The sequence below is a fragment of the Hylobates moloch genome, unplaced genomic scaffold (genome assembly GCF_009828535.3).
Source record: "Hylobates moloch isolate HMO894 unplaced genomic scaffold, HMol_V3 SCAFFOLD_15, whole genome shotgun sequence".
Classification (NCBI taxonomy): Eukaryota; Metazoa; Chordata; class Mammalia; order Primates; family Hylobatidae; genus Hylobates; species Hylobates moloch.
In genome coordinates, this window is record NW_026652290.1 from 28,932,211 (window position 1) to 28,949,313 (window position 17,103).

General features: G+C 36.4%; 1 protein-coding gene across 2 annotated transcripts in view; it reads right to left on the bottom strand.

Moving 5' to 3' along the window:
- LOC116483250 (charged multivesicular body protein 3) overlaps nt 1-17,103 on the bottom strand; it is a 116,590-nt gene that overhangs the window by 23,295 nt on the left and 76,192 nt on the right. For both annotated transcript variants that reach the window (XM_058428294.1, XM_032177116.2), the window contains 2 exons: nt 14,786-14,846; nt 1,861-2,040 (listed from right to left, as the gene is read on the bottom strand). In XM_058428294.1, the coding sequence (XP_058284277.1) occupies nt 1,861-2,040; nt 14,786-14,846 (241 nt within the window). The remainder of the gene's footprint in view (nt 1-1,860; nt 2,041-14,785; nt 14,847-17,103) is intronic.

The window sequence follows — 17,103 nt, forward strand, 5'->3', positions numbered from 1 at the left end:
TGCTGCTTTATTCGTAGAGGGAAAAAGGCAAAATAAGCAATAAGGAAAGAGTGAAAAATGTTTAAACAAGCTTTTCATGGTCAACTGAACATGTGTCTTTTGAGCATGTTGCAGGAAAAATTGAGAATAAATCTGAATTTTTCAAGATGGCTATAAAAGACAGTAATACTTGAGCTTTCAACATGACAAGATTAAACTATTTCTTTATGGCACTGATATTCAGTTTGATCAAAAGGCATATCTAGGTGATATATCCAGTATTTCAAGAGCCTAAAATCATCACTTAGGGCTGTAATAACATGGCATTTAAAAGTGAAGATAGGCCGGAAGTGGTGGCTCATGCCTGTAATCCCAGCGCTTTGCAGGGCCAAGGAAGGTAGATCACCTGAGGTTAGGAGTTTGAGACCAGCCTGGGTAACATGGCGAAACCCCGTCTCTACTAAAAATACAAAAATTAGCTGGGCGTAGTGGTGGGCACCTGTCATCCCAGCTACTTGGGAGGGTGAGGCAGGAGAATCGCTTGAACCTGGGAGGTGGAGATTGCAGTTAGCCGAGATCGCACCACTGCACACCAGCCTGGGTGACAGATAAAGACTCCATCTCAAAAAAAACAAAAATAAATAAATAAAAGATCATCTTGATAGATTTTTTTAAAAGATGATGTGGTACAAACATTTTGTCATTTTTTTTTGCTCTTTCCCAGCCCATGACTATTCTCTTCAGTATCTGGAGAAAGAAACTAATGATACATTCATGGTTAGGCATACTTTAAAACCACATTCAAATGTTAAAATTGAATGTGAAGAAAGTACCTTCAGAACGAAATACAACCAAATAATGCATTAGAAACTCATTTGGCACCATCCTATAAATTAAAACACTTCATCTTCTAACTTCTTTTGAGTGTGATCAATGAAGTATCTGACAGACAGTTGAAAATATTCTTCAGTGAAAATTTTCTCCATAATATATTTCTTTTTTAGACACAGTCTTGCTGTATTTATTGTCCACGCTCAAGCACAGTGGTTATTCACAGGTGTAATCAGAGCTCACTGTGGCCTCAAAACCCTGGGCTCAAGCACTTAATTCTCCTTGCTCAGCCTCCTGAGCAGCTGGTACTACAACTGCATGCCACCATCCCTGGCTCTCCATGATTTCTGAGTCTATATTGAATCTAAATATCTGACAGTCACTTGCTGCCATTACTAAAGAACTAGAGTTCTGAGTTAGGACTACTTCATAATTTAATGGAAATTAAGAAAAGAAACCAACTAGATGAACGACCACAAACAGTACTGTACTGGACACTGAAAGGAAACAATGTTTATTCCTATTTTAAATATCATGAGTTCCTAAAAGTCATCTAAAATGGACAGTTCACACGTATGCTGAATACCCATCACGTGGTCTACAGATTCCTAAGATGTGAGAAGCATTAGGTAGACAGAGATGAAGCAGAAAAGGAGGTGAACCAAAGCCCCACAGCCTGTTGTAACATTTTGCCTGGGGCTGCTCTGGGCCTAGGACAAAGGTAGAAAGCTCTTTTCTTCATCCTCCCTCCAGACATCTAGGCTGGCCTCTTACTCCTACAATTCAATTCTCAGGTCACTTGATAACACTGTTCAATACATTCTAACTTCTAAACAAAGCAGATTTATATGTAGATTTCATTATTATTTAGAAAATACTAACAAAAGAAAACAAACAACATTATTATATTTTGCATTTGTACAACACTCAACACTAAGAAAATACAAAGAATAAACACCAGAGTTGAGTTTTTCCTATTCAAGAAATCTGTGTTGATAATAACAGCAACATTGGCATTACGAGGTGACTGTAAGGTAAGTGCAGCCTTACCGAGCTGGTTCTTCATCCCCATGAGCACTGAGTTCATGTGCGCTTTGGATGCATACAGCTTGCTCACAGCCTTCCTTGACCTGATCATCTCCTTGGCCAGAACTACACAGACATCCTTCTGGCCCTTCTTGGCAGCATCTTTCACAGATCGTTTCACTTTTTCTTCTTCTCTTTGGATATCTAAATTTAGAACAGAACACCAAAAATCAAGGGTAAGTCAGGTTTACTGGCACTCAAATACATTCTTATTGTGATCTAAATGTATCTATTAAATAGAAAAACATATAGAAGGATATACATAAAATCAGAATAACGTAGTGAATATTCATCACTTCCAGAAACAACATCAAAGTAGTTTAAAACAAAAGTACGATCCTATTACACTTGACAAAATTTCAAAACACCTTTCTTTGTTGGTACTGGCCCTAAGAATTTTTAAAAAATTACTGTAAATGCATTCCAGAGCTTGCTCCAATAATCAATAAGTAGTATTCCCACAATTATAAGAGTACAGTTTCTATACAGTCACCAATCATTTCTAAGAACCTGCAACTTAAGGAAAGCCTGAACATATCATAAGTCTCATACCGGCATCAGCTAAAGGTAAGATAAGTCTTTATTATATGCTTTATGATCAGTAGTGTTTTCTCCAATTTTTAAAACTGTGCTAAAATACATAAAATATACCATCTTAACCATTTTTAAGTGTGCAATCAGTGGAATAAAGTAACATTCACGTTGCTGTGCAACTGTCACCTCCACCCAGAACTCTTTTTTTTAAGATGGAATTTCACTCTTGTTGCCCACGCTGGAGTGCAATGGTGCAGTCTCAGCTCACTGCAACCTCCACCTCCCGGCTTTGAAGCGATTCTGCCTCAGCCTCCCAAGTAGCTGGGATTACAGGCACTCACCACGATGCCTGGCTAATTTTTGCATTTTTAGCAGAGACGGGGTTTCAACATGTTGGCCAGGCTGGTCTCGAACTGCTGACCTCAGGTGATCCGCCTGCCTCGGCCTCCCAAAGTGCTGAAATTACAGGCATGAGCCACCGCACCCGGCCCAGAACTCTTCATCTTTCCCAAAACTAAAATTCTGCACCCATTGAACAGTAACTCTCCATTTCCCCTTTCCCCTAACTCCTGGCATCCACCATTCTATTTTCTGTCTTTACGAATTTTACTACCCTTAGTACTTCCTTTAAGTGGAATCATAATATTTTTCTTCTTCTGACTTATATAATATATATTATATATATATATATATATATATTATATTTTTTTTTTTTTTTTTTTTTTTTTTGAGATGGATGTCCTGTCCCCAGGCTGGTGAGTGGCCACGGCTCACTGCACCCCTCCGGTTCACTCATTCTCTCCTCACCTCTGGTACTGGGACTACAGCCCCCACCACCGCCCGGCTAAGACGGGGTTTCACCGTGGTCTCGATCTCCTGACCTCGTGATCCACCCGCCTCGGCCTCCCAAAGTGCTGGGATTACAAGCGTGAGCCACCGCGCCCGGCCCACTAAGCCTAATATTTTTAAGGTTCATCCATGTTGTAGCATATGTCAGAAATTTCTTTTTAAGGCTCAGTAATATTCCATTGTATGTATATACGACGTTTTACTTAACCATTCATTTGTCAATGGACACTTGGGTTACTTACAATTTTTACCTATTGTGAAGAACATGAATGTACAAATATGTCTTTGAGACCCTGCTTTCTTTTGTGTATATACCTAAAAGCAGAACTGTTAGGTTATAGGGTAATTCTATTTTTAATTTTTTGAGGAACAGCTCTACTGTTTTTCACAGTGGCTACATCATTTTACATTCTCACTAACAGTATACAAAGTTCCAATTTCACCACATACTCACCAACACTGGTTATTTCCTGGGGGTTTTGTTGTTGTTGTTTTGATAGTAGTCATCCTAATGGGTATGAGGTCGTTTTGATTTGCATTTCCATAATAATTAGTGATGTTGAACATCTTTTCATGTACTTACTGACAATTTGTACAGCTTATTTGGAGAAATTCCAAAAGTCTATTGAAGTCCTTTGCCCATTTTTGAATTAAGTCGTTTTATTGTTGTGGCATTTTAGGTCTTCTGTATATATTCTGAATACAACCTCTCGTCAGATAAATGATTTGCAAATGCTTTCTCCCATTCTATGAGTTGCCTTTTTACTCCGTTGGTAACATCTTTTTATTTTTTTAATATACAATTTTTCTTTTTCTTTTTTTGTACAGATGAGGTTTCGCCATGTTGCCCAGGCTGGTCTCAAACGCCTGGGCTCAAGCAATCTACCCACCACAGCCTCCCAAAGTGCTGGAATTACAGGCGTGAACCACTGTGCCCTGCCAGGTAATCTTTTTTAAGATGCATGAAAATTTTTGATTTTCATGAAGTCCAGTTTGTCTACTCTTATTTTTTGGAGATGGATCTATGTTGCTCAGGGTGTAGTGCAGTGGCTATTCACAGGCATGATTATAGCACATTACAGCCTCATACTCCTGGCCTCAACTGATCTTCCAGCCTCAGCCTCCCGAGTAGCTGGGACTATAGGCACAAATCACCATGCCCAGCAGTTTGTTCTTCATGTTGTGAAGTTTTACCCTGTGTTTTTTTCTAAGAGTTTTATAGTTTTAGCTCTTACATTTAGGTCTTTGATCCATTTGGGGTTAATTTTTGTATACATTGTTAGGTAAAGGTCCAACTGAATTCTTTTGCATATGGATATCCAGTTTTCCCAGCACCATTTGCTGAAAACTGTCCTTTCCTCCACTGAATGGTCTTGCTACCCTTGTCAAAAATCAGTTGACAACATAGTTTTTCTGGATACCTATTTCTATTCCATTGGTTTATATGTCTGTCTTTATGTCAGTACTACACTGATTTTATCTCTGTAGCTTTGTGGCAAGTTTTGAAACCAGGAAGTGAGTTGTCAAACTTTCTTTTTTTAAGACTATTTTGATTATTTAGGGTCTCTTAAGATTCTATAAGAATTTTAGGACAGATATCTCTATTTCTACAAAAAATGTCATTGGGATTTTGATAAGGATTGCACTTTGAATGTGTAAGATTGCTTTGGGTAGTACTGACATCTTAACAATATTTAATCTCCCAATCCATGAAAATGTGATGTCTTTCCATTTATTTATGTCTAATTTCTTTCAGTAATATTTCATCATTTTCATTATACAAGTCTTTTGCCTCCTTGGTTAAGCAAATTCCTAAGTATCTGATTATTTTTGATGCTACTGAGAATGGGTTTTCTTAATTTCCTTTTCAGATTGTCCGTTATTAATATAGAGAAATACAATTATTTTTTGGTGCTGATTTTGTATCTTGCTACTTTACTGAATTTATTAGTTCTAATAGGTCTTTTTTGAAAAATCTTTAGGGTATTATACATATAGTATCAGCTGCAAACAGAGATTTTTACTTATTCCTTTCCAATTTACATACTTTGAACTATTTTTTTCTTGTCCAATTCCTTTGGCTAGAAGTTCAGTATCGTGTTAAAGAGAAGTGGCAAAAGTGGGTATCCTTGCCTTGTTCCTGATCTTAGAGGAAAAGCTTTTAGTCTTTCACCATTTATTTTGATAGTCCCTGTGGTTTTTTTCATACATGGTTTTTACTATGTTCAGATAATTTCTTTCTATTCCTAGTTGTTTTTTTAGCATGAAAAGGTGCTGAATTTGGCCAAATGCTTTTTCTGTGTCAATTGAGATGATAATGTGAGTTTCTTTTCCCCTTCATGCTGTTAATGTGATATATTACACTGATCAAATTTTATATGTTGAATCATTCTTGCATTCCAGGATAAATCCCACTTGGTTGTGATGTATACTCATTTTAACGTGTTGCTGGATTTGGTTTGCTAGTATTCCGTTGAAGATTTTTGCACCAATGTTCATAAGAGATACTGGTCTATAGTTTTCTTACAGCATATTTGTCTGATATGATATCAGGACAATATCGGCAACATAGAATGAATTAGGAAATGTTTTCTTCCCTTCAATTTCTTGAAGTTTGAGAAGCATTGGTGTTAGTTCTTCTTTAACTGTTTGATAGAATTCATCAGTGAAGTCATCAGGTCTACAGCTTTTCTTTGTCAGGATATTTTTGATCACTGATTCACTCTCCCAACTAGGTATAAGTCTGTTCACATTTTCTATTTCTTCATGTTTCAATCTTGGTAAGTTTTATGTTTCTAGTAATTTGTCCATCACATCTAGGTTACACAATTTATTAACATACGATTGTCCATAGTATTCTTATAATCTTTATTTCTGTGGAATCAATAGTAATGTCTCCACTTTCAACTCTGATTTTAGTACTTTCAACTTTCTCTTCTTCCTTAGTCAATCTAGTTAAGGTGTATACATTTTGTTGTCTTTTTCAAGAACCAACTATGGATTTTGTGAATGCTCTCTATTCTTTTTCTGTTCTGTCTCTGCTTTAATCTTTATTATTTTCTTTCTTCTGCTAGATTTGGGATGACTTTGTTCTTGTTCTATTTCCTTTAAGTTGAAAGCCAGGTTGCTCATCTGAGATTTTTTTTTTTTTTTTTTTTGAGACAGGGTTTCACTCCTGTCACCCAGGCTGGAGTGCAAGGTTGGTCACCATCACAACTCACTATAACTTCTGCCTCTGGGTTCAAGCGATCTTCCCACCTCAGCCTCCCAAGTAGCTGTGATTACCCACAGACCAGAGCACCTAGCTAATTTTTGTATTTTTGATAGAGACAGGGTTTCGCCATGTTGCCCAGGCTGGCCTCAAACTCCTGGGCTCAAGTGATCTGCCCGCCTTGGCCTCCCAAAGTGTTGGGATTAAGGCCACCACACCTGGCCTTCATTCTTAATTTAAGCATTTATAGCTATTAATTTTCCTCTGAGTGTTGCTTTTGCTACATCTTCTAACTTTTGGTATGTTCTGATTTGATTTTTACCTGTCTGTAAGTATTTTCTAATTTCCTTTGTGATTTCTTTTTTCACCCATTGGTTAAGAATGTGTTGCTTAATTTCCATACATCTGTGAATTTTCCAGTATTCTTTCTGTTACTGATTTCTAATTTCATCCTGTTGTGGTCAGAGAAGATACCTTATATATCTTTTAAATTTGACTGAGATTTGATTTACAGTCTAACATATGGTCTATCCTAAAGAATGTCTTGTGTATATGTGAGAAGAATGTGTATTTTGTTGTTGGGTAGTATTCTGTATATATCTTTAGATCCAATTGCTTTATTTCATTTTTTTTTTTTTTTTGAGATGGAGTCTCACTCCGTCTCCCAGGCTGCACTGTGGTGGCATAATCTCAGCTCACTGCATCCTCCGCCTCCCAGGTTCAAGCAATTCTCCTACCTCAGCATCCCGTACCTGGGATTACAGGCACACACCATGACACCCAGCTAATTTTTGTATTTTTAGTAGAGACGGGGTTTCGCCATGTTGGCCAGGCTGGTCTCAAACTCCTGACATCAGGTGATCCAACTGCCTGGGCCTCCCAAAGTGCTAGGATTACAGGTGTGAACCACTGCACTCTGCCTTCATTCTTCAAGCCCCCTGTTTTCCTACCTAATTCCTATCTAGTTGATATACCCATTGTTGACAGTGCAGTATTGTCTATTATGGAAGAACTATTTCTCTCTTCAATTCTGTCCACTTTTGCTGCATATGTTTTGACAGTCTGTTATTGTATACAAAAATATGTACACTTGTATTATCTTCTTGCTATATTTAATCTTTAATATATAATGTCCTTTGTCTCATATAATCTTTTTTTATTTAAAATCTATTTTATCTGATAATAACATAGCCGTCCCTGCTGTCTTTTATTTACTATGGCCATAAAATATCTTTTTCCACCCTTTTGCTTTCAATCTATTTGTGTTTTTGGATCTAAAGTCTCACTCTTGTAGACAGTATATATGTTTTTAAATATAAGATTATGTTTTGTAAAATCCATTCTGCCAATTTGATTAGAGACTTTAAATCCATTTACATTCAAAGTAATTACTGTGGGCTGGGCACAGTGGCTCATGCCTGTAATCCTAGCACTTTGGGAGGCCAAGGCAGGAGGATTGTTGAGTCCAGGAGTTCCAGACTAGCCTAGGCAACATGATGAAACCCTGTCTCTACAAAAAATACAAAAATTAGCTGGTGCAGTGGCATGCATCTATAGTCCCAGGTACTTGGCAGGCTGAGATGGGAGGATTGCTAGAGCCCAGGAGGTCGAGGCTGCAGTGAGCCGTGTCACACCACTGCACTCCAGCTGGGTGACAGGGTAAGACCCTATCTCCAAAAAAAAAGGAATTGATATTGATAAGGACAAATTTTCTTCTGCCAATTTTCTGTATGTCATAGCTATTTTGTCCCTTATTTCCTGCATTAATGTTTTCTTGTGTGTTTACTTGATTTTTTTGGTTAATGAAATGTTTTAATTCCCTTCTTATTTCCTTTTGTATAGCCATTTTCTTTGTGGATACCACAAGGATTATGCTTAACATCCTAAATTTATAACACTCTAATGTGAATTTGCATGAGCTTCTTTTTTTTTTGAGTCTCACTTTATCACTCAGGCTAGAGTGCAGTGGCATCATGATCTCAGCTCACTGCAACCTCCGGCCCCCAGGTTCAAGCAATTCTCCTGCCTCAGCCTCCACAGTAGTTGGGATTACAGGCGCGCACCACACGCCCAGCTAATTTTTGTATTTTTAGTAGAAATGGGGTTTCACCATGTTGGTCAGTCTGGTCTCGAACTCCTGGCCTTAGGTGATCCGCCCACCTCGGCCTCCCAAAGTGCAGGGATTACAGGCATAAGCCACCGCGCCCAGCCTGCATGAGCTTAATTTCAAAAGCAGTAAGAAAACTATGCTCTCATAAAACTCTGTCTCTATCCCAGTTCAGTTACTGATGTTACGATGTTACATTTAGGCCCTATGTGTCCAAAAACAGACTACCTTTTATTTCTTATTCATGTCTCTTAAATCATGTAGAATACAAAAAGTAGAGTTATAAACCTTTCTAATTGTCCATGAATCTACCTTTAATGGAGATACTTATTTCTTCATACATCGTCAAGTTACTGTATAATGTCCTTTCATTTCAACCTGAAGGACTCCCTTTATTACCTCTTGCAAGTCAGGTCTAGCTGTAATAAACTCCCATGGCTTTTGTTTATCTGACAGTTTTGCTAGACATAAAATTTTGGTTGATAGGCCTTTTCTTTCAGTATTGAATCCACGGCTTTCTGCCCTCTAATGTTTCAGATGAGAAATCTTCTAAAATCTTACGAGGATCCTTTGTATGTGACAAGATGTTTCTCTCTTGCTCCTTTTAAGATTCTCTCATTGTCTATGGCTTTCTACAGTTTGATTATAATGTGTCTTTCTTGGCAAGATCTCACTTGAGTTTATCCTACCTGGAGGTCACTGAACTTCTTGGATGTTTATATTCCTATCTTTCATCAAATCTAGGAAGTTTTCAGCCATTATTTCTTCAAATAATCTTTCTGCACCTCTCTCTTCTCCTAAAATTTCCACAATGCATGTTGGTCTACTTGATGATGTCTGACAGGTCTCTTAGGCTCTGCTCATTTTTTTTTCTTTTTCTTTTTTTTCAATAGACAGGGTCTTGCTCTGTTGCCCAAGCTGGAGTGCAGTAGCATGATCATGGCTTACTACAGCCTCAACCTCCTGGGTAGGTAGGACTACAGGCATGTACCACCACACCTGGCTAATTTTTGTTTTTATTTTTTGTAGAGATGAGGTTTTGCCATGTTGCCCAGGCTGGTCTCAAACTCCTGGCCTCAAGCAACACGCTTGCCTCAGCCTCCCAAAGCATTGGGATTATAGGCGTTAGTCATTGCACCCAGTCTCATTTTTTCTTTCTGTTCCTTAGACTTGATAATTTCAATTGTTCTATTTTGAAGTCTGCTGATTCTTTATTTTACCTGCTCAAATATGCTTTTGAATCATTCTAGTAAGGTTTTCACTTCAGTTATTGTACTTTTCAGCTCCAGAATTTCGGGGTTTCTTGTTTTCTAGCTTTCCATTATTTCCATTTTGTTCACACTTTTTAACTTAATCTACCTCTTTCTTTAGTTCTTTGCACATCTGTAAGATACTTGCTTTAAGTCTTTGTTTAGCAAATCTGCCATCTAGTCTTTCTCAGCAACAGTTTCTGGTGACTTACTTCTTCCTGCTTTGAGTAGGCCATATTTTCCTGTTTCTTTGTATGCCTTATGATTTTACTGTTGTTGAAAACTAAATGTTGGAATCTTCTAATGTGGTAACTCTGGAGATCAGATGTTGATTCCCCAGGGCTCATCAGGTTTGGTTTTGTTTTCTTTTTTGTTTTTTAAAATTGGCATAGGGTGTCTGTGGTAAAGATCAGCACAAGGTATAAACTCAAGATCTTCTGAGATATTTTATGAGGCTGTACCATTCCCTGGGCAGGCACAGTGACTTCTACATTCCCTCATATATACAGTTACTTTTGAGTAGCCTAGCTCCTGGTGACAGGAATGTAAGATGGCACAGCTGCCATGGAAAACAGTAAATGGTTCCCCCCAAAATTAAAGATACAATTATTTGATCCAATAATGCTACTTTTGTTTATGTATGCAAAAGTACTGAAAAGAATTGAAAGCAAAACAGATATCTGTACATCCATCTTCATAGGAGCATTATTCACAATAGCCAAAAGGTGGAAACAATCTAAATGTCCATCAGCAGATGAGTGTATAAATAAAATATGGTATATACAGACAATGGAATATTACTCAGCCTTAAAAAGGAATGAAATTCTGATACCTGCTACAACATGGATGATCCTTAAAAACATTATGTTAAGTGAAATAAGCCAGACACAAAAAGACAAAAATTATTTGATTCTACTTATATGAGGTACTTAGAATCGTCAAATACTTAGATACAGAAAGTAGAATAGTGGTTACCGGGGGCTGGGGGTAGGGAGAAATAGGAAGTTATTGTTTAATAGGTACAGAGTTTCAGTATGGATGAGGAAAAAGATCTGGAGATGGATAGTGGTGATGGTTGCAAAACATTATGAATACACCTAATGCCACTGAACTGTACACTTAAAAATGGTTAAAATGGTCAGCTTTATTTTATGTAAATTTTACAATAAAAATAGATAAAAATCAGCAGCAAGACTAGTATGACTCACTTATAAACAAACGTTTGGGTATAAATACAAAAACAGAAATATATCTGGAAAAGGATGATCACCAAAGTGTTTGTGGTGGTTATCTCTAAGTGGTCGAACTTCAGGGTGATTTTAACTTTCTACTTTTCTGCATTTTTACATGTGTATAACTACCTTTATAGTCATGAATGCTCACCCAAGCTGACTATTTTCATTTGAGGAGCAGATGAAATGAATTACCTAAATTCATTCCAATTATTGCCTATAATGAGTGTTCAAAATGTGTTATATTTGACTGAAAGCTAAAAATGTGGACTACCATAAATCTTCCATGAGAAGCTGAGAACTCCCTATAGTTATATTTTGCTTTAAGTTGCTATTATTTTTCCTTAACTTGTTATTTAAGTATAACATATATACAGAAAAGTAAACATAACTGTACAGCTATATACATTTTCACAAATTAAACACGCTCATGTAACCAGGGCCTAGATCAAGAAACAGATTACCAACATGCCACAAGGCCCCCTTACGTCACCTTTAATCCACCATTCCCCCCCAATAAGCATAGCCAATAGCTTGACTTCTGAGAACATAAATTCATTTTGCAGTTGCTCATTTTTACACTAGTATTTCTTTTTAAATCCATTCACTTTGACTGCTAATATAAAACCAACTGAAAGATCCTGATAGTGTTTCTGTGATAAATCCTCATATGCTTTCACAAGTAACATTTAAAGCAATCACATTACTTCATAGTCACACTTTATCAAAGTGCCCCATCCCCTTTTTTGATATCACCATCAACTAGTGAAGTCTCTACTGTATGCCAGGTACTGTCCTAAACACTTTACATATATTCACAGATTTAACTGTCACAACAATTCTATGAGATTCAAAGAAGTTTATTAAGGACAGGTGATAATCAGAGTTTAAACCTGGTAATGTTAAGACTCCAAAATCCATGATCTTTTTCCGATATCATGTTAGAGTAAATTAATAAATTACTATTAATGACAAATAACAGGCAACATATATGAAAGATATTGGGCTTGAAGATCATCATTTAAAAGGCAAAATGAGCTATGGATGTGAGAAGAATTACAGTGAGCATAGCACAAAAAAGGAATATGCAAGGCTGTGAGACACTAATGAAACTTACAAAGTTTCTAACATTTATTTTTGACACTGATCAATTATTATCATTGTCATACATTTTACCTCTACATGTTACAAGCCCCACAATACATCATTATTTTTACTTTCAAGAGTCAGTTAAGTTAAAAACATTCTTAAGAGGAAAAAATAATTTCTATTTACTTACATATTTACCATTTCCAGTATGCTTTATTCCTTCATATAAACCCAAGTTTGTATCTGGTATGATTTTTCTTCAGCCTACAACTTCTTTTAACATTTATTGTATTGGCAACAAATTCTTTCTGGCTTTTGTTTGAAAATATCTTTACTTCACCTTCACCTATGAATGTTATTTTCATTGGACTTAAGTCTAGGATAACATGGGGTTGTTTTGTGGGTTTTTTCTCACCATATGAAAGATATTCTAGTTTGCATTGTTTCTGATAAGAATTTTAAAATCATTCTTATCACTGTTTATTGGACCTATATTTGTCTTTCTGGGGGGTTATCTTTTCGGTTTTCAGTAATTTGATTATGCTTTGCCTTTGTATGGTTTTGTGTTTATTCGATTTGGAGATGAGTTCCTTGGATCTGCAAGCTTAACAGTTTTCATCATGTTTGAAAAACATTCAGCTACAATTTCATATGATCCTTCCTGACCCCTCTCCTCCTGAGACTCAAATTACACACGTTAGCTCATTTGATATTAGAAGCTCTGTGTTTTTTTTTTTTTCTTTTTTCTGTCTGTACTACAGTTTGGATAATTTGTATTACAGGTTGAATATCTCTTATCCAAAATGCTTGGGACCAAATGTCTTTCAGGCTTTAGATTTTGGAATGTTTGCATCATACCAGTTGTGTATCCCTAATCAGAAAATCCAAAATCCAAAATCTGAAATATTTGGGTTGCTGACAGGATACTCAAAGGAAATGTTCATTTGAACATTTTGTATTTTGTATATCTTCAATTTCACTGATCTTGTTTTCTGTAGTGTCTAATTTGCTGTTAAACCCATTCAGTGATTCTTCATTTAATTTCACTTCATTTCAGATCTTTGGACTCTAGAAATTCCATTTTGTTCTTTTCTGTATTTTGAATTTATCTCCTCCTTATGTTTAAGTTATCCTTTAATCTCAACATATAATAGCTGCTTAAAAATCCTTGACTGCGAATTCAATCATCTGTTTTTTTGTGGGGGTTTTGGGTTTTTTTTTTAATCTATTTCTATTACACCTGGCTTTTCTCCTGTTTCCGGGTCACATTTTCCTGCTTCTTCATAATAGTATCTCATTGGATGCTGGCCACTGTATATGTTTCATTGTTGGGTGTCTGAATGTTGTAGTCTTCCCTTAGAGTGTTAATCTTTACTTTGGCAGGTAGTCAAATTACCTGCAAATCAGCCTTCAGGTCTTTTAAGTCTTGTTGGTTGGTTGGTATGGGCTTGTGGTAGCCTTTTTTCTAGGACTACCTACCTGATCCTTATTATTAAGGTGTGACTCTTCTGAGGTCTCTACTGAACATCCCAGAGGTTCAACAAAGTCTCTTTTCTGTGTCTGATCAGAGCTCAACCACTTCTCAATCCTTTATTAGCTCTAGGAATTATTCAGCTTACAGCTTCCTGGTAGTTGTTCTCTTCCTAGTAATTGTTCTTTGCCCAGTCTCTTGAAATTTCACTCTAAGCATGCACAGCTTAGTATTCAGCCAAAGACTCCAATGGATCCTATTGAGACATTTGAAGTTCTTTCTCTGAATATTTCCCTTCTCTCTGATACTCTGCCTCACAAATTCCAGCCATTCCCTGAACCCTTATCTCTATTCTCAACCCAGTGAAACCACTATGCTGTGCCTGGAATGTCCTTCCATGGGTTATAATCCAGAAAGTATCTCCAAGCAGAATGACAGGGTCATATTAAGGCTCTCTGTCTTTGTTTCTATTCTCTCAGTGATCACAACCCGGTACTGCCAGCTGTCCAATGTTTGGAAACAGCTGTTTCACAGATTTTTGTCCAGTTTTTTTCTCTCTTGCTTTGTCCAAATTTTTATTTACGATGAGAATGCAAGTTGAAAAGCAATTACTCCTTCGTGGATGGGAGTGGAATTTCCCTCTCCAATTCTTTTTAAAGAAAGTGATACTGGGATACCTTTATGATATTAACTCTTCTCCAATCATGAAAGTGTTAGAAACCTTAAAAGTTTTAAATATTACCATCCCTTTGCAAATCACCTTAAATGGTACTAAACGAAAAAAATCAACTTTATTTATAAACATACTGTCCTCAATTTACAGTCATGCTAAGATAAATAGAGCAGTGACAATGGAATTGTATTTCTTACTTATGTATAATTTATTTAATTTGAATTCCATAAAAGGCATTTCTTTATAAGTAGCAAGAGGTTTCTTTTGCTCTTCCAAAATATAAAGTGTCTTCTAACTCATTATCTTTTTTAATACTGATTACAGAATTAAAAAGCAAAATCAGTCAGACAGCTATAAATAACTGATATAGGAATAAACTATGTCTTATGATATATAAATGCAGTTTATTTTTACGAACTGAAGCAAAATATACCAAGATGGTGAAAAATAGAAGACATAAAATGATAACTTACCCCTTATTTGCCTGTCAACAACTCTCATTTCCTTTCTTATCTTCAATGACCACTCATTGACCTGGGAAAATTTTTAGAAAAGGAATGAGAAAAGCCAAAACTCCTAACTCAATCTAATTTAAGAATTTTGTATTAACTCCACATTTATTACAGACACAAAATTTTTTTTAAAAAGCCATTTTCAAAGACAGCTTTAGGGTCAAATTTTACTTTTTTTTAATTTCACCTTTTTTTATTCACAGTGCACAGGAGTTTCAAGTTATTCAAAGATTCGTAGCTGAGGGCAGGCTATAAGCAGCACTTTATATAAAACCTTGGAAAGAGTATGGTACTGTCTAGGTACACAAAGATTTGAAGAGGTCCAAGTGCACAGTTAGCTTTAAGAGCATCAGAAAATTTTCATCTTTCACAGGTAATCATTTCAAAAACTACTCTGCCTGTGTCATGAGAACTCATCTTTCCCTTTTTCCCTTTAACAATAATGCTTTTCCATTTTACAAAAGACAAACATTCCCCTAACCTTTGTCTCTTATTAACATGGTAGTTCCCTGACAGGCAAAAATTTCTGAAGCACTAAACATAGGGTGGACTGGAAATGCTGGTGGAGGTGTTGAGAAAGTAGTAAATTACTCTAATGATTACCAGATTGTTATGCAAGTGAACTGTTTTCCAATTCTTCACATTTCAAAAATACTGAAGGAAAACCTGAGTTATGAGTCAATTAATCATTAAAAGTCAATTTTATGTTAAATTACTATGTGCTTTTTAGTACATGACTCAGAAGCTCAAAAAACTGAGTGACACTGCTATAACTAAACTCCTTCCATTACCATTTTATTACATCAACAAGGTTTCTCAGCACTTGAGTCTAATAAATCATAAAATAGGAACAGAATTTATGCTGAACCTTTGTAGCATTCATTCATGTAGCAGTCATCTATGGACATACAGACTAAATGGCATTTTTTAAAAGTCTGTACCATTAGAAGATGTATTTCCAATAAATTTCATTTTTAATGTTTAATATTGAACAAAATCTGTAAAATATTTGTTATGCAACAACAATTGTAATAATTTGTGAAAGTTGTCAGAATCAAAATGAAGTCACTAGTGTATTAAAAAATCTGACATATAGAGCTGGAAAGGCTAAGAGGGTTCTCACACTTGTATACCTAAACAAAACCTATCACAAAAGACTCTGCAAAAACCACAGCCTTGCTTGCTCAAAGGCACTGCAATATTACACAAAAAATACTTCCGCAAGGACATCTGCCCAGCAACTGCCTGTCCAACCTTGGACTGGCATCACTCTTGTTATTGACCTCTGTAGCCAATCATAATCATTTCAAAACAATTACAAAGTCCTCCTTTTCCCTTTAAAAATCTTTGTCTTCCTTTACGTCCTTGAATATATACACAGTTTACCATGGCAAGTACATTCCCACTGCAATGCTGTTGCCAAATAACCATCATTTTCATCTAGGGAACCTCTCTCTGCTTGTTATTTAGGTTGACCAACTCCACTCAGAAGAAATACTTAGGCACTTAAAACTGTATGGTCATACAAGTTTTAAAAATCTAATCAGGTTTATGCACATTTTTTGGAAGTGAAATTTATATAATTAACCATTTTAAAGTGTACAATTCACTGGCATTTAGTGCATTTACAATGTCATACAACCACCACCTCCCTATACCCTTTAAATAATCTCTTTCTATCTCCCCCTCCCCAGTTCCCTGGCAACCACTAATTTGCTTTCTATCTCTATGGGATTGCTTATTCTGAATATGAAAGGAATCACACAATGTGTTAACTTTTCGTTTCTGGTTTCTTTTATTGTATTTATTTAACATGATGTTTTCAAGGTGCCTCCATGTTGCAGCATGTATCAGTACTTCAGTCCTTTTTATGGCTGGATATTATTCCTTAATATGTGTATAACACAACTCGTTTATCCATTCAGCTGTTAATGGACGTCTGGGTTGTTTACACCTTTTGGTTACCATTTCTACCACATCTCACCAATACCTGTTATTTTCTAATTTTTTTATGATAGCTGTCTGCTGAGTGTGAAGTGGTATCTCACTGTTTTGATTTACATTTTCTTAATGCCCAGTGAAGTTGGACTTTTTTTTTTTTTTTGAGATGGAGTTTCGCTCTTGTTGGCCAGGCTGGAGTACAATGGCACAATCTCAGTGCACTGCAACCTCTGCCTCCAGCGTTCAAGTGATTCTCCTGCCTCAGCCTCCCAAGTAGCTGGGATTACAGGTGCTCACCACCACAACTGGCTAATTTTTGCATTTTCAGTAGAGACGGG